The 15,080-nt window shown below is 44.1% G+C and overlaps 1 protein-coding gene across 1 annotated transcript in view; it reads right to left on the bottom strand.

The window, feature by feature from the left end:
- Window positions 1-1,372: 1,372 nt before the first annotated feature.
- LOC126326429 (transcription factor sox-3-like) overlaps window positions 1,373-15,080 on the bottom strand; it is a 162,752-nt gene continuing 149,044 nt past the window's right edge. Inside the window, exons 2-3 of the mRNA XM_049995639.1 lie at window positions 13,752-14,049; window positions 1,373-4,443 (exon numbers count right to left, since the gene is read on the bottom strand). Coding sequence (XP_049851596.1) covers window positions 4,192-4,443; window positions 13,752-14,049 — 550 coding nt within the window. The 3' untranslated portion in view covers window positions 1,373-4,191. The remainder of the gene's footprint in view (window positions 4,444-13,751; window positions 14,050-15,080) is intronic.

The raw sequence follows: 15,080 nt of genomic DNA, 5'->3' as shown, positions 1-15,080 counted from the left end.
GTCGTTTCTCAAAGTGTTTGTATGGAGTGTAGCCATGTATGGAAGTGAAACGTGAACGATAAATAGTTTGGACAAGAAGAGAATAGAAGGTTTCGAAATGTAGTGCTACAGAAGAACGCTGAAAATTAGATGGGTAGATCACATAACTAATGAGGAGGTATTGAATAGAATTGGGGAGAAGAAGAGTTTGTGACACAACTTGACAAGAAGAAGGGACCGGTTGGTAGGACATGTTCTAAGGCATCAAGGGATCACCAATTTAGTACTGGAGGGCAGCGTGGAGGGTAAAAATCGTAGAGGGAGACCAAGAGATGACTACACTAAGCAGATTCAGAAGGATGTAGGTTGCAGTAAGTACTGGAAGACGAAGAAGCTTGCACAGGATAGAGTAGCATGGAGAGCTTCATCAAACAAGTCTCAGGACTGAAGACAACAACAACAACAATATTTCACATATATTACTTCATTTAGTATTCCGAGAATTACCAGATTTTGAAATCCTTTTTTCAGTTTGTTTTCTCTGCACTAGAAGAAAACCTGCGGCAGTTATCATACCTCCAAAGAAGTCACCGGAAACAAAGTCAAGATACTCACCTAAATAAACCTTAATATTTTCGTCTTTGGCAATGACCTTCGATCCAACTCACTTCGAAATAACGACTGATATCTAGTCTGAGGACAAGTCATTGAATATGCAGCACTGAGAAGAGACGTTACATACGGAATCCATCGGGTTTGTCCATGATCTTATGCTACGTATTAGTCTAAGGCCCGTGGATATTAAGATTTTGTGAAGAGTAGAACATTTTATGTATTTTAAATATTGTTATCATAGAGATCTTCGTAGTTAAAAAGCTGAAGGCAGATCAATAGAAGTTACCCTTATGTAGCAACTGAATATAGTTGTCATATATAATTTCTTTAATTGTGACAGTGGATCAAATTTTATCCCACTATCAGTATAATGTTAACTCTAATTCTCCATTCTTCTGCGTTTAATATGTCCTTGTATTTACTTTGGATAATTTTTCTCCCACTAGTAGTGTCGAGATATTTAATACGTATTTCATTGTACTGAAAGTATTTCTCTTCTACTGTGTGTAGACAATACAATCTTCGGAGCGAAAAGCGCAGTTGATCACTGTTCTCCGTCGTGTATTCACACTAAATTTCCCTTCCAATAGTTGCCACTCCAAAGGCTTATTCTAGAATTTAGTCTAAACAGTGTAATACAGGATTTTTAGCGCGAATAAAGTGTCTTAGAAGACTATAAAACCTGTTTGTGTTATTTTAGACGACAGACACATCATTGTCTGTAAATCAATGTGGAAAAAAGGTAAGTAAACAGCGCGTTAAATGTAAAGGAGAGAGTTTAGTGTATGGCAAGACAACAACTTTATTTACAAAAGAAACAGATCTTCAACACATACTTTTCGAAACAGAACAACATATACTATGAAAAATACAATAAAGATTCATAAGAAAGAGACTATGTAAAACATAAAGACATACAAAATAGGAAGTATTCGTCTGCAGGACTGCACACGCGAGAGAGTGGAAATAATTTAAGGAGGGGCGCCAGGTTGCCTCATATGCAACCCTGCCGACTGTGTAACTGTAAGGAAAGTAATTGTTTCTTCAACACAAAGACTGTCGGTGTTTCGGTAGTTCTTAAAAATCTTTAAGAAAATTATTTACTGCTGTAACCTGACAACAATATACATGATTTCATAGTGTCCACATCCGAGTGATGATGTCTGAGATTCTAAAACATAGCACGTCTTTTCCTAACAACGTTTGGCGTCCAGAGACCACGAGACAACGTGGACAATGATCTGTGACTCTACGCTGAACAGATACATGGTAAATTCAATTAATCAGCCGCAAAACACATCTGTAGCTTAATGTCTGTTTCCAGAATTCGCTTCGCAATGAAAAGCGCAGCTGATCGTGCTCCCCCATCGCGACCGCTCTCCTCGCTAACGGAACAGTTCTCGAACTGCACTGTCATCACGGAGGAGGCAACGTCTGATCCTATGTAAGACGAGGCGTACTCTACCAGCAAACTTTCGGGCGTACGGTATGGAGACCACCTTCAGTCTAGGGAACTCGCAGCAGTTTACCATTTCCATTTATTTCCACTGATACATCACGTCGTTCTTCTTTCTTTCTACATTAAATTTATATCTCAACCTCGATTTGATATGATTCAGTTTTGTGAGCTGAACGACGCTTGGTAAGCAGTTTCAAACTAAGAGCCCGATACAGTGTTCTGTCAGTGCTGCGGAAGATATTGATGCTTGATGTACAGGAAGACTGCATAGCCTTGGAGTTCCTGTTCCATGGCCAGATACGGCACCGGCACACTACTTGTTGCAGCAGTACGTAAGGAAATCAGTTCGTGATAATCCAGACAATGCTACTATACATGCTGGGTGTCGGTTCACTAAACTGACGGTTATTTACCATTTTACAGTACTACTGTTGGCACTGATCTGGTGGTTATTTTGCGTGTTAGCAGTGCAAGTATTCTGTGCATGAGATGTCGCACAGAGGCAAACGTGCATCCATTCTCCCCGTATACTCTTTCTGTGAACGGAGGGAGGGGGGGAAACTTAAGTTCAGAAACTGTAAAAGCTACGAACTGCTACTCACTTTGCAGTTGGCTGCATACTGTATATTCGGTTGTAGAACCTAAAAATACTCTACAATGAGGTTCTGAAAGCCATAGATTACGCAGGGTGAGTCAGAACTCCACTGGCAATTTCGGAGGTTCTTCGGAAAATTTTCAGAGTATTTTGTAGTCAAAGACCCGCCATCTCCAGCGATTCGTTCAGAGTAATTGCGCCTCACCTGAGTTCTTCCCTGATTTACTTTTATATCTGTATTGCACTTGAAATGTCTGCACAGCAGTGCAAAATTCGATGGAAAGTTCGTGTCTGGTTTGATAACAAACTTTTCCCAGTCACTCACGGTACATGGTGTTGACAACAGGAATGCCAATTTTACTCTTCACCCACAATCTTGGATTCAGTACTGTTCGGTGCTGTCTCACACTTGTTTTTCCGCCAGTTTTAGATGTACGTTAATAGCGATAAAGAGAAATATGGATCGGTAGGATGACGAAGTGGTTCATATGCAGCACGTGTGCGAGTTCAATGGCTGAAATGGAGGAACATCAGCACGGCGCTGTGGTGAGCTGGTCCCGCAGCAACAGCAACCATATCATAAAAAACTTTCTGTAGGCAAGATCACATAAATACTTCTTTATTTTCGGCAACTAGTTTCGACAGCGTTTGCTGGAATCTTCAGGTCTTCAAATATTTTTGTTCACCTGTAGAGAACAGCAAAGTCGTTGAAACCGATTGTAGGAAATAAAGTAGTATTTATGTTATCTTGGATACAGAAATTTTTTTACCAAGTAAAATACGTCGCTGCTTCTGTCTTCTCCTCATGAGAAAATTAAGTCACATCATAATACTTGTGCATTTTTAGGGAGCTGTTCTATGTTTTGTGCTGTACGTTTTGGTTGCACACATTATAGTTTTTTGCGCTGTTCTGTATTTGGACAGAAACAAAGGCAATTGGGGTAAGAAATTAGTTAAATCATAATTACGTTTTCACTCCGTAATGAGACCTCGGGTTCTTTATAGCAAAACAATCAGAAAATTTCCCTGAATAGCTTCCGAAATTTCGTCGGTGAAGCTCGGGTTCACATTGTATATGTATATGCAGAACCAGAATATCCTGTACTAAAGATCTGGAGGCCATAGATTATAGATCAGCAGAACATGAAAATACTTTGTAACAATCATCTGTGAGCCATAGACTGCATATGTGGAAATACTCGGGCACTATCCCTCAAAGCTGGTAGAATACACCTCCAGGCTACGTGCGGCGGTAACGGCTGTCTGTAGCGAAGGTACACCTTCGAGCCTAAGTGTACCCGGCATCGTCACGCGCTGCGAATTCCCTTCTCGATGTCGTCGCAGCCGCTCAGTGTCCGCTGCTGGCGGCAGACGACGGCCGGTCGCGGTCTTCTTCCGCGACGGAGGCGGCGGTGGCGGCGGCGGGCGGCCCCCCGGAGGCGGAAGAGGCGGCGGCGGCGGCGGCAGCGGCGGCGGCGGCGCCCCAGCACCACGAGGCTCCCAGGCTCCCCCGGGCCAGGTCCGGGAGAACCGGGAGCGGTCTTCATATGACGTGTTGCGGCGCGGGGGTGAGCTGCGGCGGCCCGTACAGGTCCTCGGGCGGCGGCTTCACCAGCAGACACGCCACCGGCCGCTTGATGGCGTTCGCGCCATCCAGCGAGGAGGCGGGAGGCGGCGGCGGCGGGGGGCTGGGCGCGGCCGTCGGGGGCGGGGGGCAGCCGCACGGCACCCAGGAGGCGGCCGCCGCTGCCGCCACGGCCGACGCGTGCGAATACATCTGGCTCGAGTACAGCGCCTGCACACACGTGACCCGCACCACACCCGTCGTTAGTGGTGTGTTCATTTAAGTACCGGGTGATCGAAAAGTCAGTATGAGTTTGAAAACTTGATAAACCACGGAATAATGTAGATAGAGAGGTAAAAATTGACACACATGCTTGGAATGACATGGGGTTTTATTAGAACAAAAAAAAAAAAACTAATTTCACAAAATGTCCGACAGATTGCGCTGGACAGCAAAATTGCTACCGTGACGGGTGAGAGATACGCCGATATGTTACAGAATCGAATAATCCCCAGCCTGGCTGATAAACACCTGCTGGAACGTACGATATTAATGCAGGATGACGCTCCACCCCATATTGCTAGACGTGTGAAAGATCTCTTGCGCGTGTCGTTTGGTGATAATCGTATGCTCAGCTGCGACTTTCGTCATCCTTGGCCTCCCAGGTCCCCAGACCTCAGTCCGTGCGATTATTGGCTTTGGGGTTACCTGGAGTCGCAAGTGTATCGTGATCGACCGAATGCTGAAAGACAAAATCCGACGCCAATGCCTCACCATAACTCCGGACATGCTTTACAGTGCTGTTCAAAACATTATTCCTCGACTACAGCTATTGTTGAAGAATGATGGTTGACTGGTGGACATATTGAGCATTTCCTGTAAAGAACATCATCTTTGCTTTGTCTTACTTTTTGTTATGCTAATTATTGCTATTCTGAACAGATGAAGCGCCATCTGTCGGACATTTTTTGAACTTTTGTATTTTTTTGGCTCTAATAAAGCCCCATGTCATTCCAAGAGTGTGTGTCAATTTGTACCCCTCTATCTACATTATTCCGTGATTTATTCAGTTTTCAAATTTATACTGACTTTTTGATCACCCGGTATGTTCTGGCCTTCTGTTACGTTTCACACATACGTTATATTTTTACGTTACTGAAGTAATGGTAGTATTTTCGATATGACAAGTAATAACAAAATTTAATAGAATTATAAATTATTTGAATGTATATCAAGACAATGTGGTTACAGTATTTACTAAGAACAAATAACATTAATACTTACAGTACTACTACTGCTGCCGCAAATAACAATATCAATAATAGCGCCGGCCTCTGTGGGTGAGCGGTTCTAGGCGCTTCAGTCCGAAACAGAGCTGCTGCTACGGTCGCAGGTTCGAATCCTTCCTCGGGCATGGATGTGTGTGATGTCCTTAGGTTAGTTAGGCTTAAGTAATTCTAAGTCTAGGAGACGGATGACCTCAGATGTTAAGGCCCATAGTGTTTAGAGCCATCTGAACCATTAATAATAGTGAATGATGTAGTGGTCTTCAGTCTGCTTTGACTCTCCATGCTGTTCTATACTGTGCGGGCCTCTTCAACTCCGAAGCAGCTACTGCAACCTACACCGTTTTGAACCTGCTTGCTGCATTCATCTCTTGGACTCCCTCTACAATCTTTAACTCCCCCCCCCCCCCCCTCCATCCCCAACATTTCGCCGGCCGCGGTGGTCTCGCGGTTCTAGGCGCGCAGTCCGGAACCGTGCGACTGCTACGGTCGCAGGTTCGAATCCTGCCTCGGGCATGGATGTGTGTGATGTCCTTAGGTTAGTTAGGTTTAAGTAGTTCTAAGTTCTAGGGGACTGATGACCACAGCAGTTGAGTCCCATAGTGCTCAGAGCCATTTGAACCATTTTGAACCCAACATTTCCCTTCAATACTAAATTGCTGATGTTTCAGAAATTGTTCTATTGACCGATCTGAGCCATTGCGGCTCTCTGCTTATCGATTCTTCGCCTAAACGCACGGTTGGTCCACAAGGGCGTGGTAGGCGGTTTCTGGCGCGCTCTGGTGACGATTGCGGGGAAGGTAAAAGTGATGCTCGTCGCGACGGCAATAGGCAGGGAGAGGAAGCCCATCGCTTCGTGGGTGAGAGAGTGGAGAGAGTGCGAAGCTGCACGTTTGCCATGAGTCCATCAAGTTAGATTGTGCGGTTGGTACCTTGCGTCGTTGAAGGACTGCTGTTGATTTCAATAAGAGTGTCACATGTGGAGCCGAAATCATACGTTTAGGTGACTGTGGTTTCTTCTTTTTCTAGTGTAACGTGTTCTCGCATCCGTAGTTACTACCACAGTGGACTTGCCTCTAACATAACCACAACATTGTTAATATACAGTTAGTTGTATGTTGCGACAGGAAAAGGAAGTGACTGGTCCGTTAGCCTGTTCTCGAGCAGTGATTCAAGTGATTTATCACGGTATAAAATTTCTGCTTTTGATACGCTGCCATTTATATGTTATATTTTACGAATTTCTTTGATAAAGTGTTGTTTTGTAAGGTCTTGATTTATTCTGTTGCAGGCTGTTTTGTGTACCAGGAATCAGGTGGTATATTTGTTAATCTGTTTCTCCAGCTCAGAAGCTTAACATTGTTGACTATAGTGTCTCCCCTTGTGGACAATTATCGTATGTAACATTTATTACAGCAGTTTAAGCGCTGTATGCATTCAACTACCACAAGGTCAGGAATCCCGAGATTCTTCTGGCTCTGCATTAAGCCAGGGTAATAATCAAATATGGTATCTAAGTTTTTTAAAGTTTGGTTTTAAATTCGTATTTGTATTTTTAAATGATTGCTAATTTGTACTGTGCTAGGTCAAGTAATCTCACCTGGGGTTATACTTAATGTTTTATTCCGTTTGCCTTAGCATGGAAACAGGCCTTGTTATTAATTATAATATGGTTATTTTATGTTCATGTGTAATCACGTATTGCTTCTCAGGTTTCGCTTTGAATTTATGATCAGCTATAAGTCAGTGTGTCAGGATGGCACAAAGTGTTGAATCCGATGATAAATTGCCTATTGGGTTCTTGCTTGTTACATCTGATCTACGTGCGCTATCTTTAAACTTGTCACTTCAGTGTACTTAGCTGTGGTATGTGTGCCAGGTAGCAGCCTCCCGAATACACTTGTCCTGGTCCGGACTGGCGGTTGCGCATCGCGTGACCAACTTTCTCTGTGCATTTCCTTTCCTGTATGGTTTTTCACTGCCGGCCGAACGGAATTAGACTAGGACGCGAACGGCTTGTGCTCACTCTAAAGGTTTCGTGGTCCTGCGTTCGGACGCGGAATCTGGGACTAAGGCAAGCCACATCATCCAGCAGTTCCGATCTGCAAGTTATGTCACTAACCCGATCTTTTTCAGATATTTCAGCATCACCCACTATGGGTCCAAATTTCGTCTCGCTGAGTTACATATTCGCTGGAGCAATTCTCACAAACGGAGACTTATAGTTTCCCAGCATCGCTTAATTTAATTCGACAACATTTCACTACCCTGATTTTGCTTTTGTTGATGTTCATCTTATGTCCTCCTTTCAAGACACTCTCCATTCATCTGCTCTCCGAAATCCTTTGCTGTGTCTGACAGAATCACAATGTCGTCAGCAAACCTCAAAGTTTTTAATTCTTCTCCCTAAACTTTAATTCCTTCCCCAATTTCTTTTTGGTATCCTCTACTGCTTGCTCGATGTGCAGACTGAAAAATGTCGGTTATAGGCTATAACACTCACAATTTTTTCTCAGCTATTGCTTGCCTTTCATACCCTTAACTCATATAACTGCCGTCTGGTTTCTGTAGAAGTTGTAAACAACCCTTACCTCCCCGTGTTTTACTTTTGCTACCTGCTACCTACCCTGGTACCTACGAAATGAATTTATAGGTAGAAGGAAGTAATATTTCCTCAGAAATACATCATAAAATAGCTTTGTGAATCGGGAAAATGAGAAAGAGCTGAATGGAAAAAGATATTTATTTGTAGTGGCGTGACGAGTGCGTACAGAAACAGAGGGAGACATTATTGTTGCTTTAATAGTTTTGTCATTAACCCCCTTTTAAACTGGAGCTGCTATTCAGTTCTCAATACTTCAAACAACTTTTTGCACAGTTATCACAATGTCTTTTTCCTTGTCTATTAATTTCCAAATGAAAGCAAGTGAGGCGGCGTAGTAGTGAGACGTGGGACTCATATTTAGAAGGAAAGCGGTCCTAAACCCCATAAAACCATTCACATTTTTATTTTCAGTGATTTCTTTTAATCAGTTTATGTGTATGGTGGGATGGTCCCTTCGAAAGGGATAACATTTGATTTTATTTATAAATAGCTTTTCTGCTACCAATCACAATATTCGTTTAATGTATATTTTACACTACGCGTTTCGGGAAACGATCCGCAATTCCAAGTGCGGTTTTCTTTGTGTACTGTACCTTTTTCCTCGCAATATTTTTTTATGTGTGAAGATCTGGAAAAATTACAAAAAAATGGAATAGTATACAGAGAAAAAGCACGGTCGCAGGCTTTCGTAAACCATTTCCAATTAATCAAAGCGGGTTAATAATGTTTTTGTGTTTAAAAGGCTTTAAATGTCTTCAAATAAAAAATATCGTAGGCATTACTTTTCAGCACACCCTAGTAGATAGTTGAAGAGCTACAGGCTGTGGAGAACCGGTGTTTGCAGATTTGATTAAAGTGATCACAGTGTGTTGTTGATATAGAGCGTTAACTGCCTACAGTTCAGAGACGCATTCTTGAACTTTAAATCGTTATTCACGGAGTTTTGTCCTAAAAGTTTCGAAGCTATTTCGACCAAAGTGAGTACGTGCTAAGTGGAGACTGTAAGTGACGATTGGTTTCTAGTCCAATGGTCAGACCTTGGAGACCTGAGGCCTCTCGTTCAGAACATCGATTCTTGGGCTAAATGAGTTAACGATCATATTGGTGGAAGTGGAAAACTTACAAACGACCAATCAATGTTTTGTTGCTTTATTATTACGCCGTTTAATCAGTTCCAGTGCTGCACTTGTCATCTAGATGTCATCAGAGAGGACCGTGTGTGTGAGAAACGAAACATTCAGTACCAGCCTGATACCTCGTATGTACACGAGTGACAGTTATTTACCTATTGTGACATAAAAGTCTAAGGTTTCAGTAGTCAATCTGTACTGAGCATAGGAATTCAGCACGGAAATGCTGACTCAAATGCAATCAATTACCTGGGGAGTTCTACAGAAGAGAAATATGAAGTCTGCAAAGGGTTCTTCCTGCCCAGGAATGATTATATCGACATATTTTCTGTTGTTAACTAACTACACTTTGAGCATCCAAAATGAAAAATGTATGAAGCGGATGATGTGTCAACCGTCAGATGAAGTATTTCTCTTCGCGGAAGGCTGGGCAGTCTACACTTTTCAGAGTAAAACATTAATCGAGGAAAGGAATGTGAACTTTAACTAACCTCCATGAGTCGGTGATACTATGCGCGACTGAGATTTAACCTCGGTCTTCCGACCTAGCTATCCGATTACCAAGTAGGAAAGCATCTGAAACGGAACGGCCCACTTTTGGGATTAAAACTTTCTTGGTAACAAGAACCAAGCCCTTTAAAATCGTGAGGCAGTCATCAACGGAAGTAGAAGTAGTAACGGATGTACCTTGGGGACGTGTGATATGCACACTATTAGTAAACCAAAGTCAGATAGCATTGTTGGTTGAAAAGTTGTCGAGGAATGGCTTGCCGGCCGGAGTGGCCGTGCGGTTCTAGGCGCTACAGTCTGGAACCGAGCGACCGCTACGCTCGCAGTTTCGAATCCTGCCTCGGGCATGGATGTATGTGATGTCCTTAGGTTAGTTAGGTTCAATTAGTTCTAAGTTATAGGCGACTGATGACCTCAGAAGTTCAGTCGCATAGTGCTCAGAGCCATTTTGAGGAATGGCTTAACAACTCCATTGGAACGGTTTTCATTGTTGACACACGTTGACATTTTTACTTCGCAATGTGTGAAGCTTGCGGCTTCTATGAAGGCTGTTACGGATTTTTAGGGCAGGTTCCTTACACAAAAATGAAAAAACAATGTAGGAATCATGAGCTGTAAAATGTACACCTTAAGAGCTATGAATACTTGTTCATCTTCGATACTGTGAAACGTCTCTTCTACTGCAAGCTCTTTGCTTTCCATGTTTTGTGAGGAAGTAGTAGAGACCAAAAATAGAAAAAAAAAGTCCCGCAAATGTGAGCTCTAAATATGAGCTCCTACTCAATAGAAGAGATGTGTTTCACGGAAGCGAAGATGGAGACGCGCTCGTAGCTCTTAAGGTATGCATTTTAGAACCCATGTTTACGAGATATTTCTTTCTTATTTTGCTGTGAGGAACCTGTCCTCAAAGTCCGTAAAGAGAATTTTGCTACATACTGCATAACTGTTTAGTGTGTGTATGCTGACCGCGTATCAAGCCTAATTAATGTCAATATCGTGTTGTTGGTGACGATAAGAGAAAACGACGAAGATGAAATCCGATTCCAGAGCATAATCTATTACTCCCGAACGGAACAATGGCTCCATCACTCAGTACATGCGTCATTATGTCGTTCTTAGTACGCTCCGTCCTTGAATGGAACTGGCCGAAACCTTTGTACATGTTGCCACCTACTTTCCCACTGAAAAACATGGGCGTGTACGACAATAATCTGACGGCAAGAGGGGGTCTCATTTTATCTGTTTCTGATATGGTCTTTCTTACGTATTTTGGATGTATTCCTGACTGATAACTATGACTTAAAATTGTTATGTGCGGGGTAGTAAAAGGATTCTTTGTCTCTCTCTCTCTCTCTCCGTGTGTGTGTGTGTGTGTGTGTGTGTGTGTGTGTGTGTGTGTGTGTGACAGAGACAGAGAAGGAGAGAGAGAGAGAGAGAGAGAGAGAGAGAGAGAGAGAGAGAGAGAGAGAGAGACAGAGAGAGAGAGACAGACAGACAGAGAGAGAGAGAGAGAAGGAGAGAGGCCTGCTTCTTGGACAGGACAGATTAGTAATCAAGGAATGTAGGCTGGACGAAGGCCACTCACTCAGTTCCGAAAGACTAGGGTAGTACTGAAAGCAAATGGTTTTTCAGACGGTATACAGACAAATGAGGACTATTTTGATTATGATTTAGAAATAATAAAGTTACTTAATCAATTTTTAGATGTGAAGTCCCCTGCAGAAATATTGAGCCGTGCTGCCCCTATAGCTGTCAATAATTGCGAGAGTGTTGCCAGTGCAGAATTCTGTGCACGAACTGACCTCTTGGTTCTGTTCTAGGTCGGATGATCTGAGTGGCCAAATCATTCGCTCGAATTGTCCAAAATGTTCTTCAAACCTTTCGCGAACAGTTGTGACTCGGTGACACGACCTATTGTAATCTACAGAAATTCCATCTTTGTTTGGGAAGAAAGAGTGCATGAATGGCTAAAAATACTCTTCAAGCAGCCACCCCCGAACCCTACTATCAGCTCTTACCAACTGAAATCTGGACTCATCTGACCAGGTCACGGTTTTTAAGTCGCCTAGAGTCCAACCGATGTGGACACCGGCCGAGGAGAGACACTGAAGGCGATGTCGTGCTGCCAGCAACGGCACTCGGGACGGTCGTCTGCTGCCATAGCTCATTAACGCCGAATTTCGTGAACTGTCCTAAGGGAAATGTTCGTCGTACGTCCCACATTTATTTCTGCGGTTAGTTGACCCAGTACCCTTCTCTATTAGCACTGACAGCTCTAAGTAAACGGCATTGCTCTCGGTCGTTAAGTGGAGACCTTCGGCCACTGCCAGGTAACGCCTGGCATGTGGTATTGTCGGCACACTCTTGATATTGCACACTACTGGCCATTAAAATTGCTACACCAAGAAGAAATGCATATCATAAACAGGTATTCATTAGACAAATAAATTATACTAGAACCGACATGTGATTATATTTTCACGCAATTTGGGTGAATAGATCCTGAGAAATCAGTACCCAGAACAACCACCTCTGGCCGTTATAACGGCCTTGACACGCCTGGGCATTGAGTCAAACAGAGCTTGGATGGCGTGTACAGGTACAGCTGCCCATGCAGCTTCAACACGATACCACAGCTCATCAAGAGTAGTGACTGGCGTATCGTGACGAGCCAGTTACTCGGCCACCATTGACGAGACGTTTTCAATTGGTGAGAGATCTGAATAATGTGGTGGCCAGGGCAGCAGTCGAACACTTTCTGTATCCGGAAAGGCCCGTGCAGGACCTGCAACATGTGGTCGTGCATTATCCTGCTGAAATGTAGGGTTTCCCAGGGATCGAATGAAGGGTATAGCCACGGGTCGTAACACATCTGAAATGTAACGTCCACTGTTCAAAGTGCCGTCAATGCGAACAAGAGGTGACCGAGACGTGTAACCAACGGCACCCCATACCATCATTCCGGATATACGCCAGTATGGCAATGTCGAATACACACTTCCAATGTGCGTTCTCCGAGATGTCGCCAAACACAGATGCGACCATCTTGATACTGTAAACAGAACCTGGATTCATCCGTAAAAATGACGTTTTGCCATTCGTGCACCCAGGTTCGTCGTTGAGTACACCATCGTAGGCCCTCCTGTCTGTGATGCAGCGTCAAGGGTAACTGCAGACATGGTCTCCGATCTGATAGTCAATGCTGCTGCAAACGTCGTCGAACTGTTCGTGCAGATGGTTGTGTCTTGCAAACGTCCCCATCTGTTGACTCAGGGATCGAGACATGGCTGCACGATCCGTTACATGCTAGTGATACGAGGCCGTTGGGATCGAGCACGGCGTTCCGTATTACCCTCCTGAATGCACCGATTCCATATTCTGCTAACAGTCATTGGATCTCGACCAACGCTAGCAGCAATGTCGCGATGCGATAAACCGCAGTCGCGATAAGCTACAGTCCGACCTTTATCAAAGTCGGAAAGTTGATGGTACGCATTTGTCCTCCTTACTCAAGGCATCACAACAACGTTTCACCAGGCAACGCCGGTCAGGTGCTGTTTGTGTATGAGAAATCGGTTGGAAACTTTCCTCATGTCTGCACGTTGTAGGTGTCTCTACCGGCGCCAACCTTGTGTGAATGCTCTGAAAAGCTAATCATTTGCATATCACAGCATCTTCCTCATGTCGGTTAAATTTCGCGTCTGTACCACGTTATCTTCATGGTGTAGCAATTTTAATGGCCAGTAGTGTAGATCCTGGTATATTGAATTTAATGATTTCCGAGATGAGATGTAGCATGCGCGTAGCTCCAACTATAATTCCGCGTTCGAAGTCTATTAATTCCTGTCGTGCGGCCATAACACTTTGGAAACGTGTTCACATGTCTCACCAAAGTAAAAATGACTGATCCAGCAATGCAGTGTCCTTTTATGCCTACTACTGTCATCTGTGTGCGTGTATATGGCTGTCCCCTGACGTGGTACAAGATAGGCGGACAGCAACAGTCACCTGCATGGCGAGGTCGAAGGCGCTCTTGCCGTCGTCGATGATCTTGTGCGCGGGCGCGGGCAGCGGGTAGAGCGGGTAGGGGAAGGCGGGCAGCAGCGAGCGCGCCAGGTGGTCGGCGGCCGCAGAGCCGGGCGACAGAGGCAGCGGCAGCGACAGCGACCCGTGCTGCCCGCCCTGAGGCGCCAGCGGCGGGCCCGCCAGCAGCGAGAAGCCGAACTTGGGCTCCTTCTTCAGCAGCGACTTGGGCTTCCGCCGCGGCCGGTACTTGTAGTCTGGGTGCTCCTTCATGTGCAGCGCCCTGCAACACCGCACCAGGTTCGTCTCACAGAGCGGCGAAATCATCGTTCACATACATCGATGGCCATTGAAATGGCGTAACCAGGAAGCATATACACTGACGGAAAACTATCCAAACACCAAAAAATAATTAAATCAGAGTAATGAAATATCGGGAATGCATTTCTCTAGGTAACATACCACGTGCACAAGTATGAAACCGGAATTTGGTTGCAAAACGAGGATAATGGGATGTAGTCGAGTTAAGTCGGCTGATGCTGAGGGAATTAGATTAGGGAATGAGACACTTAAAGTAGTAAAGGAGTTTTCCTATTTGGGGAGCAAAATAACTGATGATGGTATAAGTAGAGAGGATATAAAATGTAGACTGGCAATGGCAAGGAAAGCGTTTCTGAAGAAGAGAAATTTGTTAACATCCAGTATAGATTTAAGTGTCAGGAGTCGTTTCTGAAAGTATTTGTATGGAGTGTAGCCATGTTTGGAAGTGAAACATGGACGATAAATAGTTTGGACAAGAAGAGAATAGAAGCTTTCGAAATGTGGTGCTACAGAAGGATGCTGAAGATTAGATGGGTAGATCACATAAATAATGAGGAGGTATTGAATAGAATTGGGGAGGAGTTTGTGGCACAACTTGACAAGAAGAAGGGATCGGTTGGTAGGACATGTTCTGAGGCATCAAGGGATCACAAATTTAGCATTCGAGGGCAGCGTGGAGGGTAAAAATCTTAGAATGAGACCAAGAGATGAATGAATACAAGCAGATTCAGAAGGATGTAGGTTGCAGTAAGTACTGGGATGGTCTTTCGATTTGCTTGATGTCTTTCATTCAGTTCGTGCGGAACTCATTTTCCCACTTTTTGCATCTTTCGCACAGCTTTCAACCGAAGAGAAACGGCTTTCTGCGTCACATTCAGTTGTTCCGCGAGTTCCTGTGGAATTTAAATATCATCTTCATCCAATAAGGCCTGCAATTCGTTGTATTCGAACTGTTTCGGTGGTTTCCCGCGCTCGTCGTTCCTCACGTCAAAA

The sequence above is a fragment of the Schistocerca gregaria genome, chromosome 2 (genome assembly GCF_023897955.1).
Source record: "Schistocerca gregaria isolate iqSchGreg1 chromosome 2, iqSchGreg1.2, whole genome shotgun sequence".
Taxonomy (NCBI): domain Eukaryota; kingdom Metazoa; phylum Arthropoda; class Insecta; order Orthoptera; family Acrididae; genus Schistocerca; species Schistocerca gregaria.
Note: the sequence above shows the minus strand (reverse complement) of the source record. Positions and strands in the feature narration are given on the sequence as shown.